The sequence below is a fragment of the Macaca fascicularis genome, chromosome 5 (genome assembly GCF_037993035.2).
Source record: "Macaca fascicularis isolate 582-1 chromosome 5, T2T-MFA8v1.1".
In the NCBI taxonomy this organism is placed as follows: domain Eukaryota; kingdom Metazoa; phylum Chordata; class Mammalia; order Primates; family Cercopithecidae; genus Macaca; species Macaca fascicularis.
In genome coordinates, this window is record NC_088379.1 from 17028321 (window position 1) to 17046208 (window position 17888).

Sequence of the window (17888 nt, forward strand, 5' to 3'; positions counted from 1 at the left end):
GAGCAAACTATGGCAGTCAGGAATTCACAAGAAAACATCTAGAATAAAAAAAATAGTTTTCTCATGATAAATGGGAGAGCCACCTGAATTTTTAATTGAATGGAAATGAAGGAAATTATAGTCGGATTAAGGGCAGAGAACCAACAGTCTTCAGAAATTAATGAACACTGTTTGCAATGTTATGCAATTTAGAAATGACCCTTGGCCATGTAGGAACAAAAAAAGACTCCCTGAATTTCTATAATAAGGTATTCAAATACCCAATAAATATACAAATGTGATTCAGCTATATTTATAAAAAGAAAATAGGAAATTTTAGTAATGTGAAATTAAAAGCAATTAACAAGTTGTTGATGTAAAACAATGCCAACCAACTGTAAAAGACTGCAGAAACTAACACAGTTATAACATTCTGAGACCGTTTGCATCTATCTGCCTTCTTAAGAACTTACCAATGATCATAATCCTTTTTTTGATATACTCTCAATATCAAATTGATTGCATTAATAGTCCCAACTCTTTACTCATCCTTAAATTTACTTTCTTTGCCCTATCATTTTGCAGTGTTCCCATTCTGCCTTACCCACGTGATTTGCTCTGGCCAATAGGATCTTAGCAAACACGATGGATGCTGAAACTTGAGAAAAATTGCTTGAGCAAACCTGCTGAGTTAAGTGTCAGGGACACATGGAGCAGAGATAAATGTCCCACCTGATAGTCAGCTAATACCAGGACATATGAGGGAGGCCAGCCAAGATCAGAAGAACATCCTAGCCTTCTCTGCCAACCACAGACTCATGAATGGAATAAAATTGCTTATTTTAAGCTAATAAATTTTGGACTAGTTTGTAATATAGCATTATTGTGGCAACAAATAATAAACCATCTCTTCTCAATTGGATCACCATGATGCTTAAGAAAGTACAAGGTCTCTCATTCTTTAAAAAATAAAATACAAGACTTTACTCAATCTTTCGTTTTCCTCAAGATAACAGTTTTATAACTAGATTACTTTAAGGAGTTCTCCTATACATGCTATCACCATTTCCTTAGCTCCTCATTCCTTAAGCGATTCCAGTATGGCTTCCAGTGCTTTTACTCCGTGAAAACAGCACTTACTAAAGCCACGAATGGCATTCACATTGATAATTCCAGTGAATTTTAGTTTTTGCCCCCTTGGCAGCATTCAATATTGTTGACCATTTCTTCTGCTATGAACTTGTGTTTCTCCTAAATTCATATGTCAAAGCCCTAACCCCAAAGGTGACTGAATTTGGGGAGAGGACCTTTAGGAGGTAATTAAGGTCATGAGTGAAGCTCTAATCTGATGAGGTTGGTGTTACTGAAAGAGGAGGAAGGGATACCAGAGGGTCCTCTCTGCCATGTGAGGACACAGCAAGAAGGTAGCTATCTGCAAGCTATCTATTAGCTTGCAAACCAAACTTGCTGGACCTTGATCTTGGACTTTCCAGCCTCCAAAACTTTGAGAAAAAAATGTTCTGTCGTTTAAGCCAGGCAGTCTATGTTCTTTTGTTGTGGTAGCCCAAGGAGACTAAAGCACCCTCTTTCATGAACTCATTTCTTTTGGCTTTTGAGACAATACACACTTTCCTCCTGCCTCTTCCATCCCAAGTCATCCTACTTTACTTGGATAATAAAAGTTGGAATTTCTCAAGGATAAGTCCTAGTCTTTCTTTTCTCCTTTATTCTATACAGTCTATTTGGGGGGTCCTCATCCCTACTCACAGTTTCAGTCATCAATTATATCCTAGATGTCTCAACTCCATTCACAGCTTATGCATTACTTATTCAGAAAGGATTTCCCTGCACCTCAACCTAAAGTAGCTCCCCCCTAGAAACTCCTTTCTATCATCCAATTTCATTAACACAATTTATCACTGCTTTATGTTTTCTATTATTGTTTTTCTCTCTTACTAAAAATACAGACGGATTGTTGTTCTTGTTCAGCATTTTATCTGCAGTACTTGGCACAAAGAAACTGGACAAATATTTGCTGAAAGAAAAAATATGATTTCTGCCTCTGGCCATGATGAAGTAACAGGGTAGCTGGGACCAGATATGTGGCTTACTGCCTGGAGAGTTTTCAGGCTGCATGATAGGGAGAGAACCCCAACAGAGCCTGGAAATACTCCTGAGTTGCGGAGACAGTGACTGGAGTTCACGAAGTCCCAGGTGACTAGAATCTGTGGGTTAGAGTATAGGAGAGAGATGGGGGTGGGGGGAGAAAGGAGAGAGAAAGAGACAGAAACAGAGATCTGCAGAGGATTTTCCTTGGGTTAAAGATAAATAAACACTGATCAGTGGATAAGTATTTCCCAAGTCTGTGAAAAGAATCAATGAAAAGGACCAGGTAATACTTTTCTGGAGGCTATATAGAACTGGATATAATTGACCTTCTGACACATGCAGCATTTAGTAAAGTCTTCAGGTGGGTATTGGATTGCCTCTATAGTCAGGTCAACTTAGCCCTAGAGCAGGGCTTCTTAACCTCAGCTTCACTAACATTTGGGACCAGATAATTATTTGTTGTGGGGGCTGTGCTAGACATAGTAGAATTTTTAGTAGCATCCCTAGACTTTTTCCACTAGATGCCAATAGCACCTTCTAAATGTAACAGTACAAAATGTCTCTGTACATGACCAAATATCCTCTATGAGGCAAAATCATCCCTGGTTGTAAACTACTGTCTGAGATTAAAGGCTGTTCTGGCTCTGCCCAACAATGCTTAATACATAAAAGAATCAAAATGTTTCTCAATCAGTTAATGGTGTCCCAAACAGAGACGAAGAACATTTAATATTGCAAAAATTCCAGCTCACAATAATATAAAATTCACAATGTCTGGCATCCCACTGAAAATTACCATGCATGCATGCATGCAAAAAAAAAATATGATCCATAATGAGGGGAAAAACCATTAAAGAAATAGATAAATAAATAACACAGATTGTGAAATTAGTACATGAGGATGTTAATGGGGATATTTTAAATACACTTCATAATTTCAAGAAGTTGAAGAAAGCATGAGCATGACATGGACAAATATGGTAGATATAAAAAATACTGAATTTGAAATTCCAGAGTTGACAAACCATTAATAAAATAAAAAATATCCTAGATGGTATTAACAGCAGATTAAACAATGCCAAAGAAATGATTAGTGAACTTAAAAACATAGGAATAGTAATATGCAGAATGAAAGTAAGAAGAGAAAAAAAAAATTAGCAAAAATGAATCGAGTATCAGCGACCTGTGGGATAAATACATGTGATTTATATTCCAGAAGGAGAGGAGAGTGGAGAGGGACAGACATATGTTTAAAGAAACTGGCCAGACACAGTGGCTGACGCCTGTAATCCCAGCACTTTGGGAGGCCGAGGCAGGCGGATCACCTGAGGTCAGGAGTTCGAGACCAGCCTGACCAACACGGAGAAACCGTCTCTACTAAAAAAAATAAAAAAAAAATTACAAAATTAGCCGGGCGTGGTGGCGCATGCCTGCCCAGCTACTTGGGAGGCTGAGGCAGGAGAATCGCTTGAACCAGGGAGGTGGAGGTTGTGGTGAGCCAAGATTGCGCCATTGTCCTCCAGCCTTGGCAACAAAAGCGAAACTCCGTCTCAAAATAAAAAATAAAAAATAAAAAAAAAAAAGAAATAATGGCTAAAAAATGTCTAAATGTGATTACAAGTATAAACTGATATATTCAAGGAGTTCAACAAACTCCAAGCAGAGAAAACATAAAGGCAATAATGCCAAGCCCTTTCATAATCAAACTGTTGATAACCAGTAATAAAGAGAAAATCTTAAAAGCATCTGGCAGAAAAAAGATCATACAGAGGAGCAAATATAAGAATGCCATACCCATCTTCAGAAACAATACAAGCAAGAAGCAAGTAGAACAATATCTGTAAAGTACAGTCTCCGGCTTAGGATGATTTAACTTAGCATTTTTCAACTTTACAGTGGTGTGAAAGTGATAGGCATTTAGCAGAAGCCATGCTTTGAGTACCCATATAACCATTCTGTTTTTCAATATCAGTATTCTATAAGTTATATGAGATAGTCAACATTTTATTGTAAAATAGGCTTTGTGTTTAATGATTTTGCCTAGCTGTAGGCTAATGTAATGTTCTGAGGACATTTAGGGTAGGTGAGGCTAGGCTATGATGTTAGATAGGTTAAGTGCATTAAATGAACTTTTGACTTACGGTATTTTTTCAACTTACAAGGATTTAACGGGAAGTAGCCCCATCATAAGTTGAGGAGCATCAGTACTAAGAGAAAAATATGATCAAATCTGAAATCCATATGCAGAAAAAATATATTTCAAAAACGTGATATATAGACTTTTATAGACATACAAAGGCAGAGTGAATTAATCAACAGCAGACCTGCACTACAAGAAATGCTAAAGGAGGTCATTCAGGCAGAAGAAAAGATATCGGATAGAAATCTGGATCTGTACACAAGAATGAAGAGCACTAGACATGATAAATTCATGGGAAAAATACTTATTTTCCTATTTAAAAAATCTCTGAATAACTGTGTGAAGAAAAAATAGGAATAATGTACTATGAGGTTTGTAACATTTACAGAAATAAAAGCACAAAGACTTGGAGAAAAAATGCAAACGTATGGTTGTAACAACTTCAGTAAAGTTTCAGGATACAAAATCAATGTACAAAAATCAGTACCATTTCTATACACCAACAACCATCCAAGCTGAGAACCAAATCAAGAAAGCAATTCCATTCACAATAGCCACAAAAAAATAAAATTTGTAGGAATTTATTCTTTATTCTTAGGTATGGCTAACCAGAGAGGTGAAAGATCTTTGGTTTCTTTGTAATGTAAGGAGAATTACAAAACACTGTTCAAAGAAATCAGAGATGACACAAACAAATGGGAAAACATTCCATGATTATGGGTAAGAAAAATCAATATTGGGATAAGAAAAATCAAAATTGGGCCATATTGTCCAAAGAATTTTAGAGATTCAATGCTATTCCTATCAGACTGCCAATGACATTCAGATGGAACCAACAAAGAATGTGAATAGCCAAGGCAATCCTAAATAAAAAGAACAAAGCTGGAGGCATCACATTACCTGACTTGGAACTATACTACAAGGCTACTGTATTAGTCCATTTTCACACTGTTGATAGAGACATACCCAAGACTGGACAATTTACAAAGGAAAGAGGCTTAATGGAGAACCCACAGTTTCACATGGCTGGGGAAGCCTCACAATCATGGCGAAAGGTGAAAGGCATGTCTCACATGGTGGCAGACAAGAGAAGAGAGCTTGTGCAGGAAAACTTCCCCTTACAATAACCATCAGATTTTGTGAGACTTACTATCACAAGAAGAGCATGTGAAAGACCTGCCCCCATGATTCAATTACCTCCCAACAGGTCCCTCCTACAACACATGGGAGTTCAAGATAAGATTTGAATGGGGACACAGCTAAACCATATCATTCTGCTCCTGGTCCCTCCCAAATCTCATATCCTTACATTTAAAAACCAATCATGCTTTCCCAACAGCCCCCTACAGTCTTAACTCATTTCAGCATTAATTCAAAAGTCCACAGTCCAAAGTCTTATCTGAGACAAGGCAAGTCCCTTCCACCTATGAGCCTATAAAATCAGAAGCAAGTTAGTTAACTTCCTAGATACAATGAGGGTAGAGGCATTGAGTAATTACAGCCATTCCAAATTGGAGACATTGGCCAAAACACAGGAGCTAGGGTACTCAAATCTTAAAGCTCTAAAATGATCTCCTTTGACTCCATGTCTCACACCCAGGTCACGCTGATGTAAGAGGTGGGTTACTGTGGTCTTGGGCAGCTCTGTCCCTGTAGCTTTGCAGGGAATAGCCCCCCTCCTGCCTGCTTTCATGGGATGGCTGTGAGTGTCTGAGGCTTTTCCAGGTGTACGGTACAAGCTTTTGGTGGATCCACCATTCTGGGGTCTAGAGGACAATGGCCCTCTTCTCACAGCTCCACTAGGCAGTGCCCAAGTAGGGACTCTGTGTCGGGGCTCTGACTCCACATTTCCCTCTGCACTGCCCTAGCAGAGGTTCTCCATGAGGGCCCTCCCCCTGCAGCAATCTTTTGCCTGGGCATCCAGGCGTTTCCACACACCTTCTGAAATCTTGGCAGAGGTTCCCAATCCTCAATTCTTGACTTCTGTAAACCCACAGGCTCAACACCATGTGGAAGCTGCCAAGGCATTGGGGCTTCCACCCTCTGAAGCAACAGCCTGAGCTGTACCTCAGCCCCTGTTAGTCACACCTGGAGTGGCTGGGACACAGGGCACCAAGTCCCTAGTCTGCACACAGCATGGGGACTCTGGGGCTGGCTCACGAAATCACTTTCTCCTAGGCCTCTGGGCCTGTGATGGAATGGGCTGCTGTGAAGACCTCTGATATGCCTTGGAGACATTTTCCCCATTGACTTGGAGATTAACGTGTGGCTCCTCATTAGTTATGCAAATTTCTGCAGCTGGCTTGAATTTTTCCTCAGAAAATGGGTCTTTCTTTTCTATCAAATTGTCAGGCTGCAAATTTTCCACACTTTTATGCTCTGCTTCCTTTATAAAACTGAATGCCTTTAACAGCACCCAAGTTACCTCTTGAATGCTTTGCTGCTTAGAAATTTCTTCCGCCATATACCCTAAATCATCCCTCTCAAGTTCAAAGTTCCATAAATCTCTAGGGCAGGGGCAAAATATCGCCAGTCTCTTTGCTAAAACGTAACAAGAGTCACCTTTGCTCCAGTTCCCAACAAGTTCCTCATCTCCATCTGAGACCACCTCAGCCTTGACCTTATTGTCCCTACTGCTATCAGGCTTTTGGTCAAAGCCATTCAACAAGTCTCTAGGAAGTTCCAGATTTTCCCACATTTTCCTGTCTTCTTCTGAGCACTCCAAACTGTTCCAACCTCTGCCTGTTACCCAGTTCCAAGGTTGCTTCCAGATTTTTGGGTATCTTTTCAGCAGCACCCCACTCTTGGTACCAATTTACTGTATTATTCCATTTTCATGCTGCTGGTAAAGACATACCTGAGACTGGGCAATTTACAAAAGAAAGAGGCTTAATGGAGAACCCACAGTTTCACATGGCTGGGGAAGCCTCACAATCAATGGTGAAAGGTGAAAGGCATGTCTCACATGGTGGCACACAAAAGAAGAGAGCTTGTGCAGGAAAACTTCCCCTTATAATAATCATCAGATTTTGTGAGACTTACTATCACAAGAAGAGCATGTGAAAGACCTGCCCCCATGATTCAATTACCTCCCACCAGGTCCCTCCCACAACACGTGGGAATTCAAGATGAAATCTGAGTGGGGACAAAGCCAAACCATATCAGCTACAGTAACCAAAAGAGCATGGTACTGGTACAAAAGCAGACACATAGACAAATAGAACCAAAAAGAAGGCTGAGAAATAAAGCTGCACATCTACAACCATCTGATCCTTGACAAAGCTGACAAAAACAAGCAATGGAAAAAGAACTCCCTATTCAGTATATGGTGCTGGGATAACTGGCTAGCCATATACAGAAGATTGAAACTGGACCCCTTCCTTACACCATATACAAAAATCAACTCAAGATGGATTAAAGACTTCAATGTAAAACCTCAAACTATAAAAACCCTGAAGGCTGACCAAGGAAATACCATTCTGGACACAGGTCCTGGCAAAGATGTCACAATGAAGATGCCAAAAGCAACTGCAACAAAACCAAAAATTGACACATAGGACCTAATTAAACTAAATTACTAATAGAGTAAACAGACAACTGACAGAATGGGAGAATATTTGTCAACCATGTATCCAGCAAAGGTCTAATATCCAGAGTTTATAAGATGAACTTATAACAATTAACAAGCAAAAACCAAACCCATTAAAAAGTGGGCAAAGGGGCTGCGCATGGTGACTCATGCCTGCAATCCCAGCACTTTGGGAGGCTGAGGTGGGCGGATCACCTGAGGTTAGGAATCTAATCATGGCGAAATCCCATCTCTAGTAAAGATAGAATAATTAGGCGAGCATGTTGGCGGGTGCCTGTAATCCCAGCTACTTGGGAGGCTGACGCAGGAGAATCACTTGAACACGGGAGGTGGAGGTTGCAGTGAGCTGAGATTGTGCCACTGCACTCCAGCCTGGGCAACAGAGTAAGACTCTGTCTCAGAAAAAAAAAAAGAAAAATGTGAGCAAAGGACATGAACAGACACTTTTCAAAAGAAGACATTCACGCAGCATATGAAAAAATGTTCAATATCATTAATCATTAGAGAAATGCAAATCAAAACCACAACGAGATACCATTTCTTATCAGTCAGAATGGGTATTATTAAAAAGTGAAAAACAAAAACAAAAACAAAACAACAACAGATGCTGGCAAGGCTGTGGAGAAAAGGGAATGCTTATATACTGCTGGTGGGAATGTAAATTAGTTCAGCCATTTTGGAAAGCAATGTGGCGATTTCTCAAAGAGCTAAAAATAGAACTACCATATGACCCAGCAATCCCATTACTGGGTATATACTCAAAGAAATATAAATCATTCTACCACAAAAGACACACGCACATGTACATTTATCACAGCATTATTTAGAATAACAAAGACATGGAATCAACCTAAATCCCATCATTGGTAGAATAAAGAAAATGTGTACATATAGACAACGGAATACTACGCAGCCATAAAAAGCAATGCGATCATGTCCTTTGCAGCGACATGGATGGAGCTGGAGCCCATAATCCTAAGGGAACTAATGCAGGAATGGAAAACAAAACATTTATAAGGATTCTCACCTTGTAAGTGGAAGTAAAATACTGAGTACACACGGACCAAAGAAGAGAACAACAGAAAGCGGGGCCTATTTGAGGGTGAAGGGTGGGAGGAGGGAGAGGACTGAAAAATTACTTATTGGGTAGTATGCTTATTACCTGGGTGATGAAATAATCTGTACACCAAATCCCGGTGCCATGCAATTTACCTATATAACAAATTGCATATGTACCCCTGAACCGAAAATAAAGATTAAAAAAAATTACTGGCTACCCATGAAGTACTATATTATTATTTGAAGGCAGAACTCTGGTAAGTTAATGATGTATACTATAAATCCTACAGAAACTGCTTTTTTTATTTTTATTTATTTTAAACAGTGTCTCATTCTGTTGTCCAGCCTGGAGTACCATGGAATGATCTTGGCTCACTGCAACCTCCACCTCCCAGACTCAAGTGATCCTCCTGCCCCAGCCTCCCCAGTAGCTGGGGCCACAGGCACGTGCCACTACACCTGCCTGATTTTTGTGGAGACAGAGTTTCACCATGTTGCCCAGGCTGGTCTTGAACTCCGGGGCTCAAGTGACCTTCCCAGTGGTGGGATTACAGGCATGAGCCACCTCACCTGACCAGCAACCACTTTTAAAAAGCAAATCAGGAGATTGAAAAAATAATAAAACACACTGTATTGATCCAAAAGAAGGGTGGAAAAGAGAAAAAAGGGGGGAACAAATAGTAGGTGGGACAAATAGAAAATAGAAAGATGGCTGATTTAAACCCAACCATATTAATGGTGACATTAAATGTAAGTGGTCTACTGAAAAGGCAGAGACTGTCACATTGGATAAAAAGGCAAGCCTCGATTCTAAGTTGCTTAATAAAAGAGATCATCTTTAAACATAAAGACACAATAGGTTAAAAATAAAAATATTGTGAAAAGATACACTATGACACCAGTAGTGAAAAGCAAGCTGGAACGACTCTAGTAGTTATCAGATAAATTAGATTCCAGAGTGAGGAACATTTTTAGGATTAAAGAGGAGGTTAATTTCATAATGATAAAAAAGTCAGTTAATAAAAAGTACCTAACAATTCTAAATGCACCTATTTATAGAGCTTCAAAATACATGAAGCAAAACCTAACAGATCTGAAAGGATAAAAAGAAAAATCCACAATCATAGTCACAGATTTTGACATCCCCCTCTCAAAAACAGATAGAACAAGTAGACTGAAATTCACCAAGATGGAAAAATCTTGAACAGTACTAGCAATCATCTTGCTTAACCGACAATTATAGAACATTTCATTCAACAGCAGTAGAATACACATTATTTTCAAGAACACACAGAACATTTACTTAGATTTGCATAGATACTCGGCCATATAATACATCTCAAAAATTCAGAAAGACTGAATTCACAAACAGTATATTAGAATTAAATTAGAAATCAGCACCAGAGATATCTGAAAAATCCCTAAATATTTGGAAACGAAACAACACATTTCTAGGCAGGGTCTTGCCATGTTGCCCAGGCTGGTCTTGAATTCCTGGGCTCAAGTAATCCTCCTGCCTCAGCCTCTCAAAGTGTTGGAATTACAGGCGTGAGTACTGCGCCCAGCTAATATGTCTCTAAATAATCCATGGGCTAAAGAAGAAATCACAAGAGAAATTAGAAAATATTTTGAATTTAATTAAAATGAAAACACAGCAGAGCAAAATTTGTGATATAGCTGAAGAAGTGTTTAAAGGGAAACTTATAACATGTTCATATTAGTAAATAATCTTCCTTCTACCACTATAACACTTACACTCTATTACCAATGGTTCTCAAAGTGTACTTGCTGGTCCAGAAGCATAAGTATCACTTGGGCCCCGCCCCATATCTCTTCAATTAAACTCTGTGGGTGGATCCAAACAATTGTTTTAACAAGACTTGCTGGTGATTCTGATGCACACTAAAGTTTGTGAATCACAATGGTCTCAGTATGGTTAGGTGTTTTGCCCCACACCCTTCCTTCTTCACAATGCAACCAGGGAAATCTTCCAGAAAGGAAAATCTGATTATGTCTTATCTTCCCCATCCACTTCCAATGTAAATCTCTGTTCTAAGTGCAATGGGAGCCACTGAAAGTAGGCAAACTTCTTGGCATAGCTCATAAGAACTTCTTTAGTCTGTTCCTTTGCTTCCTTCTCAATCCTCTCTACATCTGACATCATCTCCTTCTTTCTCTCTTGACTAGAAACACCAGCCATGACTTACACCTCTAACCTGCCAAGAATCCCACACCTCAGCATTTTTTCCACATCCAAATCCTTTTTCCTACTCTACTGGTTTTCTACCACTTGGCCTAGTTAATTCTTCCTCACTCTTCACAGCTTAGCTTAATGGCCATTTGCTCAGGGAACTGTTCCTTCACTTGGTAAAACCTTCCAAAATTAAATTCCCATAGCACCACATACTGAGAATGCAGCAGATTTGTGCATTTACTCAATGTTTGCCTCTCCAAATAAACTTGAACTGTGAGGGTAGGAGCCACATCTGGTTTTGCCCCCACTATTTCGCCTGTGTCTAACATACTGCCTAGCATGCAGAAGACAAACACTTTTGAATAAATAAAAAGAGTGTATAGGTACAGGCTTTTAAAATCTAGCTTTCTATGTTTGCATAACACAGAAAAAGGTAGCAAATGCATTTTCCAGGTTGCCTGGAAGTGGGAGAAGGAAAAAGAAGCCAAGGTCCGGTTTAAATAAACACAAACAAGAAAAAAAAGTGGCAAGATGAAATCATTCAGACACCTACCCTTGCCTTTTTTGTTTGTAATTAAACTATAGGTGAATTCACTAGGCTTAACGTTATGATAATCACAGAATGCTCAGCTCCACAACAAGAAAACTGTTACTGCCCAGGAAACATGAGAAGAAAAAATGGTAGTGAGGAGAGCTGAACTAAGACTTTTGAATTCTTAAGAAATAGAGAAGGAAGAAAAAAGGAGAAAGAGAATATTTAGTCCTTGAGGCAGGAATTTATCATGGTGTGAAGCATTGAAACCAATCTCCTTCTAGCAGGTGCTAGCAGCTGGTTAAAGAAGAAAAGGGTGACCCTTGAACTTACCTCAGATAGAGAAAGCAGGTCTGGAGGCTGCAGGGAGAGAATAAAGATTTACAAAACAGAATACAACTGGTGCTCATGGCTCCCCCAGCACCACTCTGCTGGACAAAGACAGATATTGACCCGTAAAGATCAAACAAAACAAAACAGCTAACATGTCAAATACATTGTATTGTGTTGAGGGAGGGAGTGTTGAGGAAGAAGTAGACGGAGTGTTGGTGACGAACAAGATAGAATGACCTTAATATATTTTTTAAAAGCCAACAACTTATTTTTTATCTTTTTCAAGCCACACCATATCAAAATTGTAGTGATATCAACAGGGTCAGCAAACTTTTTCTGCAAAGGGCCAGGTAGTAAATAGTTTAGACTCTGTAGGCTTTATGGTGTCTGTTGCAACTATTCAGCTTCTGCAGCACAAAAATAGCAATAGACAATATATAAGTGAATGAACATGGCAGTGTTCCAATAAAACTTTATTTATAAAATATGCCATGGGCCAGACTTCCCAATTTAGAGAATTAAATCTATGTCTGAAAATAGTTCTGTTCTCTACAACCACTAGTATGTGGAATAACCCAAATTATGTTTCTTTTACTAATTATGTTGCCAAAGTAAAAATTTGAAATATCTTCTAGATAAATTCCTTGAGTTCCTTTGTGACTTGAACATCTAACACAATGCCTGATAAATCAAAAGAAAAATATCCAATCTTTGTTAAATAAACTGAATGATTTTCTGTGAAAGATATGGGGCAATTAGTAAAACAATATCCTGAAAACTCAGTAATAGTTGAGAAAGCAATGGAATATAAAATATTCAAGAAAAATTCTAAGAAAAAACATCAAGACGAAGATTGTTTAGCTGTTTTACATTTTAACAAAATATTATGGCAAAAATTAGAGACTCTTTAAAACCTAAACTCTTATCTTACTCAGTTCCTAAGAAAATTACAGGGGAAAAACTCAAATATAAAGAGAATGTATCTTTTTAAAAAATTCCTCAGGGGGGTTTGGTGTAAAAAAATTCCTAATTTCATTAGAATACTTTAACAGAATCAAATCTTAACAGTTTTACTTATAGTTCACTTTTATCTTGTGTTCAGTGTTCCAAATATGTGTTAAAATGCTCATAAGCAAGATCAGAGGAGTATGTATGGTTAGTCTTGGTTTCTGGTAGTTGAAGGAGTATGTTACTTAGTTAAAAATCAGCCATCAGTTATAAACCTGTGTGAAAACCAGAATTTTGAATGGGAAAAATGTAAATTCAGTTATTTTTGAGGAGAGATGGCAAAATAGAAGATGACAAACTTTTTTTTTTTTTTTTTTTCAGTCATCTCAGAATTCGATTCAAAGTGTCAACTGAATTCGAAATTCTTATGGGAAAATTTAATGTTTTAGGATGAGTACTACTATTACAGGAGCTTCAAGACCACATTAGGTTATTTTATTCTTTAAAGTTTACTCAGAGGTGTCCAGAGTCAGCTTATTTATATCGACATGTTTATCAATTAGGAAAAGATATACACTTGCTTTGGGAACTCAAAAGATACCGATATTAAAAAGGTCTATATTATTTCCAACAGTCACTCTCCATTTTTAGGTCATTATCATCTCAAAAATCATCTCCTGCAACTGACCCTTCACACATTTCCCATCCTCCACCCCCCAAATCTACATTGTGTGCTACTATTAGAAAAGATTCTCTAGAACTCTGCTTTGATCATATAGCTGCTCACTATTCACAGAACAGATATATTCTTGGCTGGATCTCTTTGTACTGTCATTCCCACTTGGCGAACTTGACTATTATTAAATCTAAGGACCCACCTTTCTCCAGGCTTACATTCTGGCAGCTAAGATAAAACCAGTTGTTCTATCCTCTATTTCTTGAGACAGCTATTCCAAACCTTGTCCATATTCCCCAATTACCCAATCCCACATACTACTCTTGATTACCTCTTGATTCATAGAAAATGAACTCTAATATCTCAGGATTCTGCCCACAAATTACCGATTTGCTTTCCCACATATTGTTCCCACTACCCTGTTTTTTTTTTTTTTTCTTTTTTAAGAGAAAAGTGACCCTTTTGGCTAAGTCCAGTCTCTCTAACCATGTCCTAGATCCTATACCCAATAATCTACACAGGGGCTTCACTCCATTTCCATTGGTTGCCATCTCATTTCTGTATCTTCAATCATTTATTCCCTATTGGCTTTTTCCCATTAGTATAAATATATATCTTTTAAACCTGTCTTCAACCCCAGCTTAATCTAGCTAACTTTTGTATATTCTCTCCATTCATGGCCCATTATAGTTTTCTGTGCTAATTTTCTTTCTCTTCCTTCATTTAACTCATCTAGCCTTGAATATGACTTGTGGCTCTGTTAGTCCACCAAAGCTACTCTTTCCCAACCACTAAGATAAACTCTTATTGCTATATTCAATGGAACCGTTTCAGGGCTCATCTTAGTTGACTTCTTATCAACAATTTACATTGCCTTCTCTCATCTTACAACACATTTCCATTCACCACATTCTCCAGGCTTTCCTCTTACCTCTCAACTACTCTCATCAGTCTCCTTTTGTATACATCTTTCCTTTTCCCTAAATCTTTGGGGCTCTGACTTCCTAGGCTCTTTCAACCTTACAATGAATAATCTCATTGTAATCTCTTCCACTCTCATGGTTTCAGTTATTTGTTGATTCACAAACCCTTATCTCAGCTCAGGCCTTTTTCTTAGGAAACATCCATATGTTTAGGAAGCATATCCATAACTGCTTCCTAACATCCTTTCTTGGATATCCCACTAAACACCTCAAATCCTCACATCTAAAGAGCATTCTATCTTAGTAGATCTTACTATCCTCTACCCAGATGTTCAAGGCAAAAACCTGGATGTTCTCCCTTTATTCTTCTAATCTTTAAGACACTGATTTAACTTTATAGATCTCAAATCTATTCTTTTCAATTACTGCTAATAGGGCTTAAAACATTTTTGTTTCATTATTTGATGCTGACCTCACAATATGGGCTATGCTTCCCTCAGGAGCTTCATTGTTTACCATTTTCCCACTCCCTCCTGATCCATGATTCCTATTTTATGCCTCAGTTCTGATAAATTACTCAATATTCCACATATGCTTGCTCTTTTTTAAAAAAAGTTGTTGAGACACCTAGGTTGGAGCACAGTGGCACAATCATGGCTGACTGAAGCCTCGATCCCCCAGGTTCAAGCAAAGTGTGGGCTACCACACTTGAATAATTTTGTTTGTTTGTTTTGCAGAGATGGGGTCCCACTATGTTGCCCAGGCTGCTTGCTCTCTTTTGTCATTCAAATGTTCCACATCGTTTGCACTGCCTGAAACACTCCTCTTCCAACTTCTACTACATCCGCCTCCTTCAAGCCTCAGCTTAGATGCAACAATGTAGGAAACCTTGCCTAATTCCCTAAATCTGAGTTCAGTTTCCCTTTAATGTGCTCTTAAAATCCATCGCTCTCTCTCTGATCATAGCAGTCATCATCCTTCTACTGAAACTGCCTATCCATTTTTCTATCCTTCATGACATGGTAATCCCCATAAGAGCAACAACCATGACTTTAACTATTCTATCCCCTTAAAGCATATAATATCCCACTTAAAAAATGAAATACATTCTATTTATTAAATAAATGATGTAGGTCTTGTTTTCTCCCTTAGATGGAAAGGAACTATTTGAACCTTCCACAGTGCCTAAGAGCATATTGTAGGCATTCATTAAATACTTGTTGAAATAAGAATAGAATGGGATTGCATTTTTCTGCCTCCTTTCCATGTGCACACTTGATATATACAGCAGTACAAATGTGGTGAAGTATAAATTTAAAAACTCATAAATTATATCTGGACAGTTAATCTCAAAATGTATAAAACAAGATATTTGTGATAGAAGCAAAACTTTTCATCAATAGAAATATTTCAAAATTTCCTTATATACACTGCCTTAGAAATTTTTCTAGAAAAGTCTGGTTGTTAAGTCTCTTAAGTCTTCAGTCAGTAATTTATTCTATGAAGAAGAAAAACACATATAAAATAATGAGTTTTAGCATCATTTCCAAAAAGGCAAAAAGAAGTATGAGATACCAAGAATAATGAGAAAAAAATAATACTTTAAAAATCAGATAAATATAACAAATATTTCTATAAATACAACTTTATAAAAATAATGTCCTTGTTGATTGACTAAAAAAAAGAATGTTAAAAAATAAAGAAGGAAAGTTATCAGTGAAAGATAGATAAAACTTTAAGCAGAACAGGAAATAGTACTAGTAATTTTAAAAATGAGAAAGATCAAAAACAGCTCTTCATATGATACTAAAAATTTTAAAACTGCCCAAAAGGATTTTGAAATTAATTTGAAAAAGTAGTAATTAGGCATCTTCCATCTTATTTTTTCTAGGATGATTTCATATTTAGTGGGGGTAAATAATCACATTAAAATATGCTTGATATTTATTTCTTAGGAAGATACAATGATTAAGAAGCTGAAAGGACAAAATACGGTTCTGTTGTAAAATGAATTAATGCATTTACTTCTGGTAAACTGTAACAGTATGATATGAGGATGATATAAAGAATTTAAGATGAAGCTTTACATTTTATTCTCCATTCATGATAGTCTTTAAGAAATATGTGTGTATATTTTCAGATGATTTATAATTTAAAAAAATACACTATCAGTTTTTTTTTTACCTCTCTTTTTCCTGACATGGCATTTGATATTTTTAGTTATCCCGAGAACAAGAAACAGAGGTCACTTTTTAAAGTTTTGATTAATCATTTATAATTGAGAATCTACTTTGGCCAACCTTTAAAATTTTAATCATTGCATGTTAGATATTTGAAATTTTAATCATTACTTTCTGAAATAGGTTTTAAAGTTATATAGTTGAATAACTGAATCTTAGGGGTCATAAAATCATTAACTTATTAAAAATCAAGAATTTACTGCTTTTGCTATTTTAATATAAGACCTGATACTACCTATTTTAGCTTTTAAACAAGTTTTAAAAAGAGTAATAAAAATAAGGCCAATACTTCCCCAACTCCCCCTAAAACACCCCTAAAATATATAATGATGCAACTATATAATATCTTTAAATTTCCAAATGTAAAATTTCTTTCATGTTAAGCAAATAATCAGTAAGTACTTCCATACTCCTCAATATCCCTCATTGTCCAGTACTTATCAGTAAGAAGAGCTGGAAACGGCTACATTGGCAACTACAGTGTTCCTATATTATAGTTACTAGGTTTTAGCACGGGTGTCCAATCTTTTTGGCTTCCCTGGGCCACGCTGAAGAACTGTCTTGGGCCACACATAAAATACACTAACACTAACAATAGCTGGTGAGCTACAGAGACAAAAACAAAAACAACAACAAAAAAACACAAACAAATCTCATAGCATTTTAGAAAGTTTAAAAGTTTGTGTTGGGTCACACTCAAAGCAGTCCCGGGCTGCACGTGGCCCACGGACGGTGGGTCGGAGAAGCTTGTAGGGTCCTTGAGTCTCCCTGAGGCACCAACATCAAGTCAGTATAACTGAGTAAAGGATGTAATTGCTAAGGTAATTCTGGTTTGCATTTTGAATTTGGCATTACCTTAACAATAACTTGTACATGATTCTCTCTTGCTAGGTTACGGATTATCTGTGAAAAAGAATCCTCATCTTTATATCTGTGGAAATGAACTCAATGTCTGATATCAAAAAACTATTCAACAAGTTTGCTGATTTATTTTTAAAAATATTGGTGCTCTACCACTCTTCAAATCATCAGTCTTAAAGTGAGTTCCAAATGACATAACAACTTGGTGGGTGATGTGAGATTAAGATTATCCTAGGATAATATGTTACAATCTATCAATTTAACAGATAGTCTTTACTTTTTTTAAAACATGGTCTCAAAGTTGT

At 37.4% G+C, this 17888-nt stretch overlaps 1 protein-coding gene across 18 annotated transcripts in view; it reads right to left on the bottom strand.

The window, feature by feature from the left end:
* Nucleotides 1-17888, bottom strand: part of LCORL (ligand dependent nuclear receptor corepressor like) — a 177328-nt gene that overhangs the window by 9143 nt on the left and 150297 nt on the right. For 8 of the 18 annotated variants that reach the window (XM_065544817.2, XM_045392181.3, XM_074039460.1 and 5 more), the window contains one exon: nucleotides 11936-11962. The exons of the other annotated variants lie outside the window; for them this stretch is intronic. In XM_065544817.2, the coding sequence (XP_065400889.1) occupies nucleotides 11937-11962 (26 nt within the window). In that variant the 3' untranslated portion in view covers nucleotide 11936. The remainder of the gene's footprint in view (nucleotides 1-11935; nucleotides 11963-17888) is intronic. 18 annotated transcript variants of the gene reach the window in all.